Source organism: Corvus brachyrhynchos, unplaced genomic scaffold, assembly GCF_000691975.1.
Source record: "Corvus brachyrhynchos isolate BGI_N302 unplaced genomic scaffold, ASM69197v1 scaffold234, whole genome shotgun sequence".
Taxonomy (NCBI): domain Eukaryota; kingdom Metazoa; phylum Chordata; class Aves; order Passeriformes; family Corvidae; genus Corvus; species Corvus brachyrhynchos.
This window is the reverse complement of record NW_008237423.1, coordinates 108,409-126,473: the sequence shown is the minus strand read 5'-3', so window position 1 is coordinate 126,473 and position 18,065 is coordinate 108,409. Positions and strand designations below refer to the sequence as shown.

Here is an 18,065-nt window from a genome sequence, read left to right as displayed (position 1 = left end):
GCCGCGCGCCTCCCCGAGTCATGGAGTCCTGGAATCATGGAATTGTGGAATCATCAAGATTGGAAGAGACCCGCAAGATCAGCCGATCCGATTATCCTTCCGGCACTGCCACTGTAACCCCTAAACCACGTCACCCAGTGCCGGTTCCAGTCACCTCTTGAACACTTCCAGGGATGGAGACTCTACCACCTTCCTGGGCAACCTATTCCAGTGCCTGACCACCCCAACATGGAATTTTTTTTTTTCTAATATCTAATTTGAATCTCCCCTGTCTCAGCTAAGGCCATTTCCTCTTGTCCTCTCACTGCAGGCATGGCAGAACAGACCAGTCCCCACCTCACCCCAGCCTTTTCCCAGAGTTGTAGAGAGCAATGATGTCCCTCCAGAGCCTCCTTTTCTTCAGGCCAAAATCCCCCAGCTTCCTCAGCCGCTCCTCATGGGACATGTTCTGTGTGCTGGCCAGGCAGGCTCTGCTCTGGTGCACTTAGGGCAGGGGTCATGCTGCCTTGTGCCCAAGGTTGGGGTAAGACCTGGGCCCGCAGCCTTGTCACCCCTGCTCAGTGCTCCGAGAGGGTTACCCCGCACTTCATCCTCCCTGTTGCCATGAGGAGCGGTGCAGATCCAAGGCAGCGTCCATTGGGCCAAAAATGGAGAAGTCAGCTTCAGCTTCCTACCCTCATAAATAGGATCAGTGCCACTGTAGAGATGTAATAATGCACGAGAGTTTTGAGAGCTTCTCTTAATGGAGCTGTGTGTGCTCACTCACCACTGCTTTTGGGAGCTGTTCTGCTCTGTATTCCTGCTCTGCTGTCAGGAGCGTGTGAGTAAATCAATACAGTGAATACAGAATCACAGAATGGGTAAGGTTGGAAGGGACCACAGAGAGTCATCTGGTCCAACCTCCCTGCTCAGGGTCATCCCAGAGCACATGGCACAGGACTGCATCCAGACGGTTCTTGAATTTCTCTAGTCAGTGAGACTCTACAACCTCTCTGGGCAATCTGTTCTGGTGCTCAGTCACCTACACAGTAAAGAAGTTCTTCCTCGAATTCAGGTGGAACTTCCTGTCCATCAGTTTCTGCCTGTTGCCTCTTGTTCTGTTGGTTGGCAACACTGGGAAGAGTCTGGCTCCTTCAGACTCTTGACACCCACCCTTTAGATATTTACACATGTGGGTGTTTTTTTCCCTTAGGAGCTGATCTGACAGCACTAAATAGAATCACAGAATCAATTGGGCTGGGAAACACCTCTGAGGTCATTGAATCCACCCTTTGGCTGAACACAACCACGTCAGCTACACCATGGCACTGAGTACCATTTAAAGTCTCAAACACCTCCAGGAGCAGTGACTCCACCACCCCCCAGGGCGGCCTGTTCCAGTGGTTAAAACCCTTTCCGTGAAGAAGCAGTCACCCTGTGGAACGCAGTGTGGGAGTATGTACTTGTATCCCAGAATACCTGCTTTAGCAGGCATTGCTCAAGCTGATGCAAAATTGAAAGTCCATGTTTCTCACTTTATTGCCACTTCTGCATTCAAGTCTGTTTTGTGAGGACTCTAGTCCTCCCTATGCAGTCACTCCAGAGTGCTGCCAAAATCTAGATTCAGCAAGCAATTATGTATTTACTTCATTTCAGGGAAAAATAATTAGAACAATTTAATTAAATAACTTATAAGCATGTAGTCCAATCTGAAGACTTTTTAGCTGGTTGTGGAACAGTTTCTGTAAAATAAATGCCTTTCAGTTCTCTGGAGCACCGAGAGCATCAGCCAAGACCACTGGGGGGAGCACATGACTTGTGCAAATGTATTTTGCTCTGGAGGTACAAAAGGCCTCTGTCATAGATAGCATAGGAAATTTGGATATATAGGCATCTAAAATTTAAGTATTAATTCGGTGCCTAAATAATTATATAGGGTACAAAAGTTAATCATATTCCTTGTGGCATCTGTGCTAAAACTATATCTCATTCTTAATTTATCTTTTCCACTATCTTGTGGACCCCAACTTTTGCTGCCATTGCCCCTAGATAAGCCCCTTGTCGCTAGTACCACCCTTTCCTTTATTACATTCTGTTTGCAATCATTACCTTCAGCTACAGTAACTTTTATTCCCACAATTCACAGAGAATCCAGGGAGATGCAACTGGGATCCTAAGGGAACATGACTGCTTGTAAACATGTGGTGAGAGATGGCAAGAAATTTCTCTGGAAGCAGGATAACCAAGGGGCAATATTGGGAAGCTGGGACCTGATGCTCCCAGGTGTGAGAGGACTGGCAAGAAAGGGAGTGTTAAATTTGTCCAATTATGTTTCACAACAAGACAAAAGGAAAACTTGCGGGCTGCAGGATTTGTCTCTAGAAATCTAAGCATTTGAGATTTTTTCCTAGATATAAACTTTATATTTTATCACTATATTAATACTTACACAGGTCTTTCAGTCCTCTTTAGACAGTAAGAAATCTCTAAGGGAAAAGTAGATCTTCACTGGTTTTCTATTGCTTAAAAGCTACTGATATCTATAGCCCAAGGTAGCCTCTACATTGTCTTAGTGTGAAAGCACTTCCCAATTACCTCCTTTAAAATTACAATACTTGTAGAAATTAATCACTTCTTTAGTCTATATTAATAGATTTCTTCCTGAGTGTCCCCAAAATACAGGCTAGTTATGCGGCTAATGCGCTTTTTTTACATATTTGTCTTAGATTCATGTCCAACTTAGGTAATGTAAAAAATTGACCAGGAACATAAGTGCAAGATGAAATCACCGGTCTCCTACTCCAAAGTGCTGCAGTTCATAAAAAATACTTTAAAATTTAAACTATTTCAGTACACCATAATTGTATTTATGCTTTAAACAAAGCTTTATTTTGGGAAGCTTAAAAACTTAATGTAGTTGCAGAACCATAAATGTTTATGTATTTGCTTATGAATCACAAAGTTACATTCATACTGAATTGGCTTTATATTAAAATCTAAACGAGAAAAAATATTTTCTACTTTGATTGGGACCTTTTAAATCTAGACTCAGTTTTGGAATAATTTTACTTATGTCCTACTCATATTTAAAAGCTGAAGTTTATTTCAGGCATGTCACTGTCACTTTCAAATAGCCAGGAATTTCATTCCAGCTGAGCTCAGTGTAGATCTTAACATGGATAGCTTTGGATTCTCAAGTAATGTTTTGAAAATAGAAGATCTGGGTTACTACAATGTTCATTCTGTTGTGCAGTAAACTGAAATGTGGCACACACTAAACTTCATTCACCTCAGCTGTATTGCTCTCTAAAAGCTGGAATTCTTCTCAGCTTGCTCTAAATTATGATCTACAGACACAGCTATGTTACTGGTGTTATTGGCATACATTGTCTGCTGTACAAAAAAAAACCCACTCCTTAAAAAACATGGGGTACCAACTAAGCATAAGTTGTATCAACAAAATGACTCTTCTGCCAGAATAAGCAGCACTTATTTTGATTCCTCAGTATGGCTGTATTAGTAAACTCTTCACAATGGAGATCAACTCCAAGGAAGTTCATACAGGTCCCAGAATACCCTGCTTCTCTAGAGTGTCAGCATTTGCTGCAGAACTCATATGTACGAGGAAAAACAGCTCCCGTGGCTCCCATGAAGACCAAATTGACTACACAGCAGTGTGATATTCCAGCTTCAAAGACGGACTGACCTAGCCATCCCAGTGGGATGCTGCATTAATGCACTCTTTCTGGCATCTCACAGCACATCTCCTGCAAGCAACACTGTTTTCCCTTCCAAAAAAAAAGTAATTTCTCCCAGTAGCTTCTGCAGTTAAAAAATCTGCAGTATTTTAAGTATGTGCCAATGACTTACATTAAAACTCATCGGTTATGAGATGTATAAGAAAAAAAAGACCCTGCCTGGATTGCATGTACCTTTATATATCATTCATTAAACAATCATCTTAAGTATAGCTGCCACAGAACTCTCTGGATGCTATTTCAGAAGTTACAGCCATCAGTGTGAAAGGGGCCCCTCAGCATGTGGCCGAGTACCTGGTGTCTAGTCCAGGTGCTAGTCCAGGACTGAAGATTCTGACAGTACCACTCGAACATCTCTGCCTGTGCTGTAAAAGCACAAGGTTAGAAACAATTAAGTCATTAAGGGCTTGGTAATTGATCCTTCTTTGTATCTTAACTTCTGAGCCTACAAGAAAGATGGAAAGAAACTATTTGCATGAGCATGTAGTGACAGGACAAGGAGAAATGGTTTCAAACTGAAAGACAGTAGGTTTAGATTAGATACTAGGAAAAAATTCTTTACTGTGAGGGTGGTGAGGCACTGGAACAAGATGCCCAGAGAAGCTGTTGAACAGCTTTCCTGGAAGTGTTCAAGGCCAGGTTGGATGGGGCTTTGAGGAACCTGATCTAGTGGAAGGCATCCCTGCCCATGGCAGGGGGACTGGAACTACACAATCTTTAAGGGCCTTCCAACCCAAACCATTCTATGATTCTATGAATCAGTTTTACCCCGTACATCACTGTGACACTGTATGAGACACCAGTGAGAAAAAAGAGCTTCCAAACCCATATTCTGTCCCCATGAACACATACATAGATGAGCACTGCCAACCTTATGAAACAGGAGTTAAAATGCGAACACCTGATTACATTTGCATAGTTGTGAAAATTTATTAGTTACAGTGTAATGAAAATCAACTTTTTTTGGTACAGGCAGAAGTAAAAACATACTTTATATAGAAAAAAAATCACAGCTTTAAAAACTGACATTGTTTAAAATGAGTAAATCTGGTTGTATTTCAAGGCATTGGACTTTAATACTTAATTTTATGCCAAAACATCACACAGTGCAAGAAATATTCTGCAACAAATTCCATACAGCAGTCTTCAGATTATTTAGTCTCACAGAATCTCAAGGTGGCAAAAAATCTACTGAATGCTTTTCCATTTAAACAGAAAACATTGCTGAAGTTACATTTTTCTTTCTTCACATACTCTCTATTACAAAAATATCAAATTGCAAATTTGACAGTGTATTCTACAAATAAATGTGCCATAAGCAACAGGAATTGCAACTTTGGGACAGCTACTTTACAAAGTGTATTATAAAAATAAATTATATGGCAAATATCAAACAAAATCAAGCACGTGCCTTAGGCTTTGCAAATAAAAGTGAAATTCAGCTGCTGCTCTCTCTCTGATTAGATACTTTTAAAAATACCAGCAAGGCCATTCGTTTTTAAAGCTCTACCAAGAAAAAAAAATATAAAATCTAATGGAAGCACTAATACTTCCACAAATAATCAGTAGCACAAGTGACCCTGGTGTTGATGGCAGAGAGCTTCTACAGTGATCCATCCACGGGCATGGAGGGTAGTGCACACAGAGAGCTCTAGCGGGCGGTAACTCATCTAGAGTTCACGCGTAACTGGTGAATGATGACACTCTCTAAAAGAAAAGAGAGCAAAACATTTGGGTTTATGAAACTACAAATGCATTGCAAGTTACTTTAAAGAAGAACAATTACAATGGCAGTGCAAGGCATTTTTCTAAAAATGTCTCACAGACTTACTCTCGCATCACTGCTTGATAAAACTGTCCTGGCTACTGCTACAAAGGGAAACTAAATTAGTACCTGTCAAGGGCTCGGAGACCCTTGGCTTCCACTTCAATGTGAAGACCATCATTTGGCTGTCCACAGGAAAAAGGAGTAATACAGTTGAATGGATTAAGGCACAGGGACGCCAAAGTTCCAGTCCCACACCCAAACTAGGTAGAAGAAGACTTAGAGTTGGGTGTCTGGTATCTTGTCTAAGCAAATTCATCATAAATCTGGTGGCGATTCATAAATGGGGATGAGGAAGAGGTATGGGGTCATTTCTCACTTTTTTAATTTAAGCTTGGCTTAGAAACCTATACTGGGTTTATTCAGCAAGTCTTCTTGAATTTTGCTACTGGCTTTAATGGGGATAAAATTCAGCCACAGCATGCAAAACTAAGTGCTGGCATTTTCTTCAAAAGGCTGTATTTAATTTTGCCCTGTGTGTAGTATCAGAGGTCCCTGACCCTGATTAATCCCTGGGCTCTGCTGAAGTACTAATGGCCTGGTCTTCTGTTCTTTTACCTATATATACAGCTCTTACAGGCAACCTTTTAAATACAAGAATTTAACTGTCAATTAATATTTTTCTCTGAAAAGGTGTATTTTATGCATTTCAAATAATGTAACTGTACCAATACTAATTAAAGCATACAGTAATAGATTTTCAGAAATATTCATCTTAATTGAAATTACTTTTGTTAAGATTCCTTCCTTTCTTAACAGTCTGAAGATTTTTCAAAATTTACGTGACCCAAGAAATGACACCAATTATATTATTTTTGCCTTTCACATTTTTATTGACTTCTACCTTTATCTGCTTCCTAACTAATATTTGCAAGGTGTTTCGCGAAGTTACATTATAAGAAGAAAGAAAAATAAAAGTATTTTCCATGTACTCTGAGTGCCACAACTTTGCCACTAGATGGCAGATCCCAGTGCTGCTTTTCATATGTGGTGAAGCAAGAGCAGGGCTGAGGAAACGTCCAATAAAATACGTTAAGGCAAATGAAATAATAGAATTTCTCGAATTTGAAGTATTTATTTTCCATAAAATTTTTCAATAACAACTGATTTTCAACAAGACACGTACACCAGTTCTACCACATTTGAGCAGTGAATGTGAAAGAACCACTAATTACTGAACGATTTTACCTTACAGCCAGTGCTGTTCTAACTTGAAGCTCTTGTGGAGTATGATGTTAAAAGCTGCATTTACATAATATCAGACGGTAACCTCAGGCGAACTCACCCCTTAACTTCAATGAGAGTCACATGAACTCTATATGAAAATTATTTTCTTAATATTCACCGTGCACATTTAATAAGGAGTTTAAACACAAAATTCTAAAAAAATGTGTAGCAGAAAAATATCACACTCCTTGTTAAGGCTCAGTCACTGAACAAACAGCAAAACTACAGTCAGTGTCTAAATCAGACACCTGTCTCCTACAGACCCAAACAGTAATTGTGCAGAAAAGAGTAGGAGAAATAATAGTATTTTTTAAAAAATCAAATAATTTCCACTGGTATTTCTCTTTCATTCGTCACACACCTAGAGAACACACACTTTAATGTTTGTCTTGGTTGTTTGTATTTGAAATGCTTATATATATATATGATATATATACATACACACAGAGTATAGTTACTAAAAGAGGTGTCTGAACTAAGACACCTACTAAACTAAAATTAGAGTAGGGCAGATTTTGTCAGATTTCTTTTGGGCCACCCTCTATAGGAATATGATTATATTTGAAGGATATGATTAAATAAATTTTTCTAGGGTTCTAGATGGGAATATTTCAAGGAATTATGTATTCACTTAAAACAATTTATTTTAATGACAGGAAAAGAAAATGAAGTTAATGTAAACCAGCTAATTCTGCTTTCAGTCCTGCTGATGTAAAGCAGAACTTCTCCAGGAAACACATCAGGGTACTAGTTCATATAATGAATCACATCAACTGACATTTTAACATACAAAGTTTAATTTCTCCTTACAATATATACAAACAAATATCACCAGATAATACAAAAATGAATGTACCACAGACAATGCACACCCAAGCAACAGAGCAGAAGCATACATCAGTATTTCTATTTTTAAAATCCCAAGGAGAGGTTTTTTTTTGTCTGGAGAACCATTCACACCTGAGTGTTTCATACCTGAGAGCTGATAGCTCTGCTGATAGCAGTAGTTAACTCTGGTTACATTTTAAAGGAAAAAAAAGACCAAGGTAAGAGAAGAATGTAGGGAGTAAGTTTCAAAGTGAATGTGATGAGTATCTGTAATGAGAAATATTGCATATAGTTTTGCCTAAGAGAGCTCAAGCAAAATTAAGAGAAAGAGGATAACTAACACTGATGCAGGGGAGAAAACCATTCTCCTAAATGAAAACAAGTTTGAAAGATGAGCTCACAGAAACTCCTGCCAGCAAACTACGTGTTTCAAAGCAACTCAATGAAATTGGCCACTGATGTGTGATGGGAACATATAATTGGTCTGAAAATTGTCCTGACTGTTGCAGCTTATGCCAAGTACCTGAAACCCAGCAGGACAGCAGCTTACTCTGTTTTAAAGACATGCTCTTCCACATCTGATCAGAATTACTGAATATTCATGTAAATATTGAGCATATTTTAGAAATGTGTGTAGCATATTTCAAGAAGTGACATGTGACTTGGCATCCTGTTGGCATGGATCAACATATTAATGTGGCTTTAGAGATTATTCCCATGGTGGTAATTACTATGTGCTGTAAGTGATTTGAGGTTTAAATACAGTAACATGCGTGCTCTATGGGCATATTAAGAAGACTCACAAAGTGTTTGGTTTTTGAAAAATCACACTAACGGGTGTCACAAAAGGAAAAAAAGTGGGCAAAATAAATCAAAATCTCTATTTTTTTTCTACCACTTGCTTAGCATGTTTACTGATCTGAGAGAAAACCCCCCAGGCATTACAGTTGAAGCTCTGTGCCCCTTCTTTTTTAGTCACACTTACTCAAATGTATTGATCTACTAATGATTACATTAGCAATACCCATATGTAGAAGTCAGTCTGGTGATGGGATCTAACTTAGGGAACACAGGAGAAAGCTTATTACGAAGTAGAATTGAAATGAGAGAGATCATCTGGAGAACTGAGGGTATACCTTCTCAGTCCATGTGTGCTGCTCATGAATGGGTTGGCATTTTCCCTGCTCCTCCCCTTCTCCACCTTACTGCTGGTTCTAAGTCATTTGTTCCTACTGCTGGCCTTGAGTTATCATGACTGCTTATATGGCCATGTCATCAGCCAAAACAGGGCTTCTCTTCAGCTGACATTGAATATGACTAAAAGTACAAAGTTTGGTTCTCAGTCATCTTAGTTCCTGACAAAGCATTGTAACTATCATAATTCTGAGTGCATTATTTTGCTACTGAAACTGTTCAACTTCACTACAAAAAAAACCAAAACAAAAACAAAAGAATAACTAAACAAAATGGCTGAGAAAAAGGTAAGAGAGAAAGCATGAGGATGAATGATTCCAGATGATCACTTAGGAAGGCTTGGTTTACACATTATAATCCAGTAATGTAGAATACATGGAAACCCTGTAAATAAAGCCCTAATGTTTTCCTATGGATTGATGTGTCAGAGTTTGATTCTTTGGAGCCTAGTAAAATCTGAGGTCTGAACAAAGCTTGTCCTTGTGGCATTTCTGGCATCACTCTTTTGTGTTCATTCTTTGATGCTGTATGAAGGTGAGCTCATGCCCTACTCTTCCACACAGTGAGGCACTGCTAAGGTCTTGCTCCTCTTCTCTGTCGTCCTTTTCATTAAACTGGAAAAACTTCTCATTCTGGAGACCCCTATTGCTTTGTCAGGTTCGGATGAAATTGGTTGGTGTGTCTGGTGTTATTCATTAGGGAAGGAGAGATGGAGGGATGGGTGAACACAGACACTTCATCTTACAAGCCTTCTTTTCAAAAAGGCCAGGCTCAAAGGCAGCCTTTGGAACAGGGATACAAATCTGGGGGGGGGGGGCTCCCTCCTAGTTCAATATCCTGACCCCTCAACCACTCTCTTGTTTCTGCTCAGTGAATACTGAAGCATTCTGTGCAGAACAGCACAGTCTTTCCAGAACGGAATGAGAATGCCCTTTTTCCCCCTCAGCTGTCAGTGCCACAAGTGAACCTGCCTGCAGCTGATGTGGGTTTGAGTCTCCTCAGATACTGTTGAGAAGGGGGACCTGTCTCCTACCTTTGAAAAAAGGTTTCAATCAAAAGCTTTTGAAAATAAGCAGCACTACCCCTGCGTTTGTATGGTATTTGATCTACTAGGAGGCACTCATGATCCTACAGTCACTTTAAAACACCAGCTGGTTTCCTGCACCTTCCTTCTTTCTTTTTCTGGCCCATGAGCCTGGCACTAAGTTACCTTAAAGCCAGTCTTTATGCTTTTTGCCAGATTCCTTTTAATTCAGATCAGTTCCCCAGTTAAGTTCAAACACTAGTGGCAGCTCAAAGAACAACCACATAGTCAGTGAGTACTTTCTTGGCTGGAGGTGACAAAGACAGGACTACAGCTTTTCAGTCCAGTGTGGAGTTACATCCTGACTTTAAGTGACCAGGAAACTGTGGCTTCACTTAAAAGCCTCAGAGGAAATACAAGAATACCTGCATTATGGATCTCAGTGAGGTTCAGAGGCTGCAGTGCTAGAGTTGAGTCATAACAGAAACACTGACTAGACAAGGGCTGTGGAAGAACATCAAGATCTTCAGGATGCCTCTTGGGCTTAGGCACTGTCTTTAGATTTGGTTTTTTACATTGCCTTCTGGAGCTGACCTACTGAATAGAGAATCTTACTGTAGTCACTAAACATAACTGTCTTCAGATTCAGAGAAAATTTCAATGTAATACAAATAGTTATGCTTGAACTTCTAAGACTTCTGGACTATACACTTTCTTTTTTCTTCATCTTATCCTTCTTCTACCTTTAGGAAACCAGAATATTAAGTCAATTAAAACAGATGTCAAAAGTCATAACTAAATACCTATTTTTAGCTAACAGTTTAACCAGCTGCCTGATTCCAACTCTTTAGACTTCTGCTGCAGAGCAAAAGTCCGTTTTTTTGTTGTACAGCCCCTGGGGAAAAATAACAGGATCCTAATTCTGACCTATCTGGAATTTCTAAAGTCTGTCTCATCAAATCCTACTGACTCTACAGTTGTGCCAATTTCTGTGCCCTAGATTTCAGGTAGTGGGAGGCTGACTTGTTTCTTCAGGTGAATTGGTTTCTTAGACCTCAAACAAAAACAAAAACAAAATTTTCAACCACAGACACACATAGAACATTGAGTATGGCAAGAGTTAACTAAGGAACTAAGTTTCTTTGACACAAGGAAGGCTTAAGGCAGCTGTACCAAGCCACATTAGCTTGGGGATCATGTTCGCAGTATTTTTAAAATTACTGTTTTGACCTTACAACTTCCTTCAGTAAGAGTATTTAGAGTGAATATCCAGAAAAAAACCCTTTTTTTCCCCTTTAAATATCTGTTATAGTCTGTGTTACAACAAGAACAATTTATTGACATACTGAGGCTTTTAAGTGATAAGAATTACTTGAGAGGATCTGGTGTATTTCTGACATAGTAACTCACATTGCTTGCTAATTTCAGTTTCCAAGTTTTATCTGAAGTACTGGGAATTGGAGTTAGGAAAAATGCTACTAATACTAATCTAATTTTTGGATGCCATAGGAACCAGAACCATAAACTTAACAGGCATTTTAGGCGCTACACTTGTAGAAAAACACAACGTACTTCTTTTTTGATGTGGCAAAGAAAAAATGCCCTTCATGTGAATAATAAAATCCCAGCTTTACAATGGGATAACTGTTGTATCTGGATCTGAAATTGGAGAGCAATGCAAAGCAGACTGAAAACTAAACATTGCTTGGATTGAATATAATTTTGTTGACCTTCTGTGACAGATTCTTCCATCAAATATCTTCTCCCAGGCCAAATTTCATATTTCAACCACTGGTGCATTTTCCTTTCTGTGAATTTTATTTATAATTTATTGGTGGTCTTCCCACCTTGCACTCTGTTTTAACCACTGGGCCCTTCACAGCTTGCTGAGGTGATTGAAGCATTATACAGCTTTAAACCCATCATTTATTGGTCTGCTTGGCTTCATTTCTTTTGGTTGGGATTTTCTTCTGTGAAAATTGATCGCTGAATGGAAATGTGCTTTAATAACTTTACTGTTATTAAATAAACAATCATAACAACCGTCAGCATCCACACTACGTCCATGCTGGAACAATTCCTTAAAACATGCTTAAAAAATGCAAACATACAAATGAGGAAATCACAAAGAGGGAAGGAAAAATGATAAATCACCATGGTATTGTAAGGCAGTCTGCATTTATGACAAAACATTTACACAACTGAAAACTGAGAGTAACTTCCTTACCAAACCCTCTCTCTACTGCCTGTACCTGAGCTGTGCCTTTAGATAGCAATTCCTGCTACCAGCAGTCTGTGCTGCCTTACCCTCTAAGACATAAGGATGCTTGGCAAGTAAGGTTTAAATGTAAGACCTGACCAGGAAAACTGCAAACCTAGTCAGGTCAATGGAATGAGTTGCTTCACAGCCTTAAGTGGTCTTTGGAGCAGGCACAAATGGATTGTATTGATTTTTGCCAGATAGTGTTTCTCAAGCTTTTGCTGAAGACTAAACACCTTCTGGTTCATGAGCCTTCATCTGAGCCCTGAGCTGGCAGTATCCCAGTGTGTGTAAGTCAGGGACCTGGTTCTAAGTGCTGTCTACAAGTGCTAACTCTCTCTGGAAGAATTAAGTTGCTGCGTAGCACTGCTGCTGCCGAACATTGTGCAACATCCCTATGCCCCTGAATTTACTAACTATCTTGAGAAAGCAGCTCACCACTGAGAAATGGTGGTTTTGATGGGAGGCTCCTGGAGAGAGAAGGCTGGTCACACGGTGCCCATCCTACTTCTCTTCCCCTCCCACACCTGAGGTACGGGCTTTCATTAAAACAGGACCTCAAGCGTGCTGTCTTCTGGCATTGCTTCCCTAGGCCATGTGGCATTTCAATAATGTGATCAAGGCAGGAAGGAAAGTAAGCCCATGCAGCAGCAAATGTTGAAAGTGATCCGTTAAGGTGGAAGACAATCTAGTAAAAGTGACCAAACTGCCTTTGATTTACTAAAAAGTGACCAAGTCTATCATTAAGAATTCCTGAACTAGATTAATAACCTAGTGCAGTTACCCCCTTCTCACATCCTAGACTGCAAATCTTCCTGGCATAAAATTGCCTTTTTGACAGCTTTTTTTTTTTTTTTTTAAAGTTGAGTAAGAAAACAAAAGGATTTTGTTATTTAAGTAGTCAGTGCACATACTTATTAGTTTGTTGTTAAGTGACAGCTGCAGGACTTTGTTAGTACAGGCAAATGTGAACAACTACACAGACAGGGGAGCTGACTTCCATGGCAGCAGCAAAACCTGCAGAACGTACCCCCTGAGCCACTGCCATCAGCCCTGACCCCCGCCCAGGGAGGCAGAGCTGCTGGCTGAAGATTTCTTCAGTTCTATTTTCATAGACTGAGTCTCGGCACGAGGCTCGAATTTTGTCACATTTCCTGCTCCTGGGGCTGCCACTACTGGCTTTCCTGCTTTCATACCTTTTGACACAGGAATGCGGGTGGGTGTAGGTCGAGGGGATGACCCATCCTGTCCTGTCTGCAAAACAAAGAGACAGAGAAAAATGACATGAATTAAGGACTTCTTCTTCTCATACATGCTCATCTTATACTTTTCTTTGGTTCTTTACTTACCTCTCAAACACCACTGTCCCAAATCATACCTATTAGCAAAGTAATACATTTGGAATCTGGCCATGGGACATACTGCTAGAGTAGGACCAGAGGTAGAGCTGGGATCAAACGAGTTTCCCAGAGCTGAGGTCCAGTGTTTTGAATCAAGATGTCATAAGGATGAGAATTTGTGCAAATCTCCCATTCTACAGCACGACATAGTGCAGGATGGCCTTAGAGGCTACCACAACATTGGCTTGGCTGTCAAGACAGGTACATTATTAGCATCTTGTACAGACACTAGCATGGGCCCTCAGAACAGCATAGTCACATGAGGATAATGCTAAATCCAAGGTAACTGCCAAATTTTAGGAGCTGGGGCATGATCACTCAGCATTATAAATAAAATTGAATTTTACTTCTTGAAGTATGCTGAGGTCATGGCTGGGGCCACTTATTTCTGCACTGGGAAGAGCAGGGGGCTGGGAGAGAAAGAGACAGAGAAAAGATTTGGATTGCCTTTGTGGCTGTGGCAGGAGGGATGTGGGAAAAGGCTTTCCTCCTCCAAGCCCTAATCACAAGTTGAGAAACTCTGGTGAGAGTGAAGTTGCTAACCCAGATTTCCAGGGATACCTCAAGGCAGTGTGGACATTTTCATTTTACTATCTCTGCCAGTCTTCTGCCCTGGACAACAGCCTAGCAAGCACCTTCATCCTCAAGCTGGAGGACTTCAGAATTAAGAAAAAAAACCAACAGCCTAAGTGGTTGGCTTGGGGCTAGCAGACCCAACACAGGTCCTGTGCCCTTCTGGAGCCAGCCCCAGCTGGAGGCCAGGCCAAAGCTATCCCATAGCTTTGAAACTGCAATCAGCACATGTGCTTAAGCAACTGAATCTCACCGTAAATGCATAAATGCACAAGGAATACTTGGATAGGATAAAAAGGGCCAACTGCTATTTTCTGTCTCTCTTGGCCAGATAATGATGTGTGTACTCTTCAAGGTCAAAACGGGAGCTACCCCATGTGAATTATGACTTAAAGAAAATACTTATAAACCTGACAATTCTGAAAGAAAAGTGGGCTTTATCTCCTGCGTGTGCAATACAGACACAAATTATAATGGTGACAACTTCAGTGTCTTGGCTGAATTTCATATGTGACTGACATTTCTGTTCAGGTTATGGATAAAGACTGTGATCTCACAAAAGAGGACAGTTCTCCTAAGATCCTGCAATCCTAGCTAGACCCACCTGCTAAATGACTAAACTCTGCAACTTATGACATATAAGCAAAATAAAACTAAACTGCTGAAATAGACTGGATTGGGGGATCGTGTCAGCTGCAACATGCATTTGTACATTTACTTAAAAATGCTCTACAAAGGAGCATTTTTCTCTCTCAAATGTTTTTCAGCCAGTGGCATCAGAGCTTTCTGTCTGCATCCTGAGCATGCAAAGGAAAACCATTCCTTAATCTTCTAAGAACAGTTCAAAACCCCATGTGTACACTCAAAAAAAATCACAATTGGAAAACTTGAATGCTGTCTGCCTGACAGGAAGGAAGCCATTTTCAATAACTAAAAGCAACATTTACAATAGCAGTCTAAAGGCTAATATGGAACTCACAGGTAGATGTCAAAACAAGTTAGGCCCATACAATTCTGTAGGGCAAAACATGCAAATGCATTCCATCAGCCTTGGAAAATATGTCAACATCCCCGGGAACCCAAATGACAAACATCTTGTACTCCCTGAAAGAGTTCCACAGTGTGTAAACATGAGGCAATCAAATGGAGTAGCTGGAATCTCAGGCATTTCTTCAGCTTTATTCACATGTAAATTATTAACTAAGGATTTGGGTGCTTTCAAGTTACTCATTTCAAGCCTAAATCACTCAAAAGCACTTTGAAAAGAGCTCTAACTTGCTTTAAATGTCTTAGTTGCCTTCATTCCAGCACACTAACATGTTGATCGTGTTGATCGCATGGAGCTAATGCCTGCTTCCCAGGCAGCTGCAAAAGCATTTTGTGTTTGCCAAGTGAGATGGCACAAAGGTGCCTCCCCAGCCAGCTGTCCCCTTGGGCGCGGGAAGGGGCAGCAAGCAGAGAACACATCCAGTCCTCGTCTGTAGCATCTGTGGCAGAGAACCCACATGACTGCCTGTCTCCCCATCATTTCTTCCAAGAACTCAAAGCCATTCTCCTTCCAGCCCTGTTTGTCTGTAGGCTGCGGTCTTCTGGTTGATCCAGGAATGTGGCTCCAACCAGAAACCAACCCTTACGCAGCTGGCATGGAGTGCCCGAGATGCAGCCTCATGGGACACTGGGTGACACAAGCTGGATCTGAGCTGGCAGGGCAAGATGTGGTGCTCCAACAGCACAGGGACCCAAGTGAGGTTATGCAAAGCATTACTGAGAGTGAGATGAACACATGCAGCTGCTATGGTGCAGTCATAATCAGCTCTCACTGCAGACACAGGTGTATTAACCTGTGAAGCTGCAGTTAGGTTGGACAATCCCATTAAAGGAAAAAAGCAAACTGAACATACAGAACATGTAGCATGTTTGATAGTTTATAACAGATCCTGCGTGGTGCATTTTATTGACACACAAAGAGAATGCTTTCATGCACACACTGGCTTCTGGAATATTTTAATTACAAAGGTGCCTTTTCAGCATTTGTTCTCAATCAGATCAGGCCTCAGCTTGCCCTGGACAGAAATGGTTCAGTTCAGTGACCAACAGACACATTGTGCAATTTGAGATGCCCTGGGCTACTCAAGCAGTGTGCTCAGGGCTGGTAGACAAGACAGATGACCCAAGGAGACCTAAAACTTCTGGTAAAGCAGCTGGCAGGTAGGTAGAATACTTGACAGCACTGAAAATGACACTAAAATAAAGTATGTTTAGGTAACTGAATCCTGAAAGGGTGGGACTTGAGATCTAGTCAATATAGTCAGTGAGCCAGTGGGTAATTCAGCTCACACAAAAGCTAGCCATGTCTCAGCTGGATCACCCCGCTGTCACCGCAGAGCCAGCACACAGGCCTCAGTGCTGACATGGGGACTGATGACTACACACTGACTCAGTTGCCCCACACTGAAGCATCTTGTGCCATCTGAGGTGTCCCATCAGCTGCCACAGCAGAAAGGTACAGGTCTGTGATCCCTCTCAGCCTCACACACGTCTCAGCTGCCACTGGCACACAACCAGCACCACACACCTCTGCACGGGCAAGTGAGCTGCCCCCTGCACCTCCAGGAGCTCTAGCTGCAGCTTAGAGCATACATGGGACACCTACAAAGAGCTACATTTAGATGCCGATCTCAAACTAAGTGCTGCCCACTTGCAAGTGGCCTTACAGCTGCACAAGCACTTGTCCCATTAGCTCTGGCACCCAACAGCTTCTCAGCCAGGCCCTCCTGCCTCGGTCACAGGACGCTCTGCATGGTTGGTGCTGTGCCACCGTGCTGGCTCTGCTGCAGCCGGGATTCCCTCTGCTCCCTGCAGATTTGCATGGCACTGGAGTCACTGTGTACTCTGGCAGCATAAACAGTTGGCACTCAATGCCAGACTTGTAGGAGGTGGGGAGCACAGGGATTAAGTGAGTATAGGACTGACACCCAACCTGGTAGCCAAAGAAGATCCACATTCACCAGCAATCCTACAACCAAATGTAAGGCCTAAATCAAAAAACAGGATAGAGTCACCACTGGTTTGGGTTTTTTCACAAAGAATACTTGGGTTTATTCTGTGGGATTTTTTCTGCAAACTGTATGAACTGTCCTGGAAACAGAAATTTGGGCCAATGTGCTAAGGCAAGACTAATAACCAGGCTCATTTTGGTCTCCATATCCTCTGGTCTCTGTGGTCCATCTGTAATAAAAAAATCATATCCTAGGTCTGCTAGGATAGCCCAAGTATTTTCCTGGGACTGAGTTTGACTGTAACCAAGCTAAGGAGCACTAAACACACTTTTTTTTGGTTTCTATGGGAACTATCTAAATCCATAGGCTGCCATGGAAAAGGCATTAATACATTGTACAAAGCATCTTGTGTGAGGAGAATTAAGACAAAAATTAAAACCAGTGAGCTAAGAAACCAGCTGTGTATCAGTTAGTCTTGTTAGATTTTATTAATTTAAACCCTCAAAACTGTATCTGTTGGTTTCGTCTAGGGTTACTGAGTAAATGATCACAGATTGGTTTTTCTGACTAGGGGCAGTGAAGTGTGTTTGTAAAGTTGACTTTTGCAAAACAGATGGTGAATACACTTTTTTTTTTTTTTCCAAGAGGCTGGGGAGGAAAAGGCACATTTGAGCTTGTTCGAAGTTGCCTGCTCAGCTGACTAGGGACATTAAAAAACAAAGGGAAGCATAAGATAAAGTAAATCTTACGGTTGAACTATTTTCCTTACATTCCAAATCAGGGAGAATAAAGTGAAGAAAGAAGCCGGTTTTTAGCCAGAAAAAAACAAACCAAAAAAGTTTTGTCTGCCACGGTTCAGTGCATCATCACAGTAGAGACAGACATGTAGTTAAAAAGAAAAGTTAAGAAACCCCAGTTTTCCAAGCTTCTGAGAGACAAAGGAGTTTGTAAATTAATTAATTAATTCAAGACTTAAAAAAATGAACAGTTGCCTCTAA

At 41.0% G+C, this 18,065-nt stretch overlaps 1 protein-coding gene across 5 annotated transcripts in view; it reads right to left on the bottom strand.

Moving 5' to 3' along the window:
• Positions 1–4,642: 4,642 nt before the first annotated feature.
• The window catches only part of FILIP1 (filamin A interacting protein 1), a 108,177-nt gene continuing 94,754 nt past the window's right edge, over positions 4,643–18,065 (bottom strand). For 3 of the 5 annotated variants that reach the window (XM_017731068.1, XM_017731070.1, XM_017731071.1), the window contains one exon: positions 4,643–13,349. In XM_017731068.1, the coding sequence (XP_017586557.1) occupies positions 13,143–13,349 (207 nt within the window). In that variant the 3' untranslated portion in view covers positions 4,643–13,142. The remainder of the gene's footprint in view (positions 13,350–18,065) is intronic. The other 2 variants (XM_008631241.2, XM_017731069.1) reach the window with 2 other exon arrangements.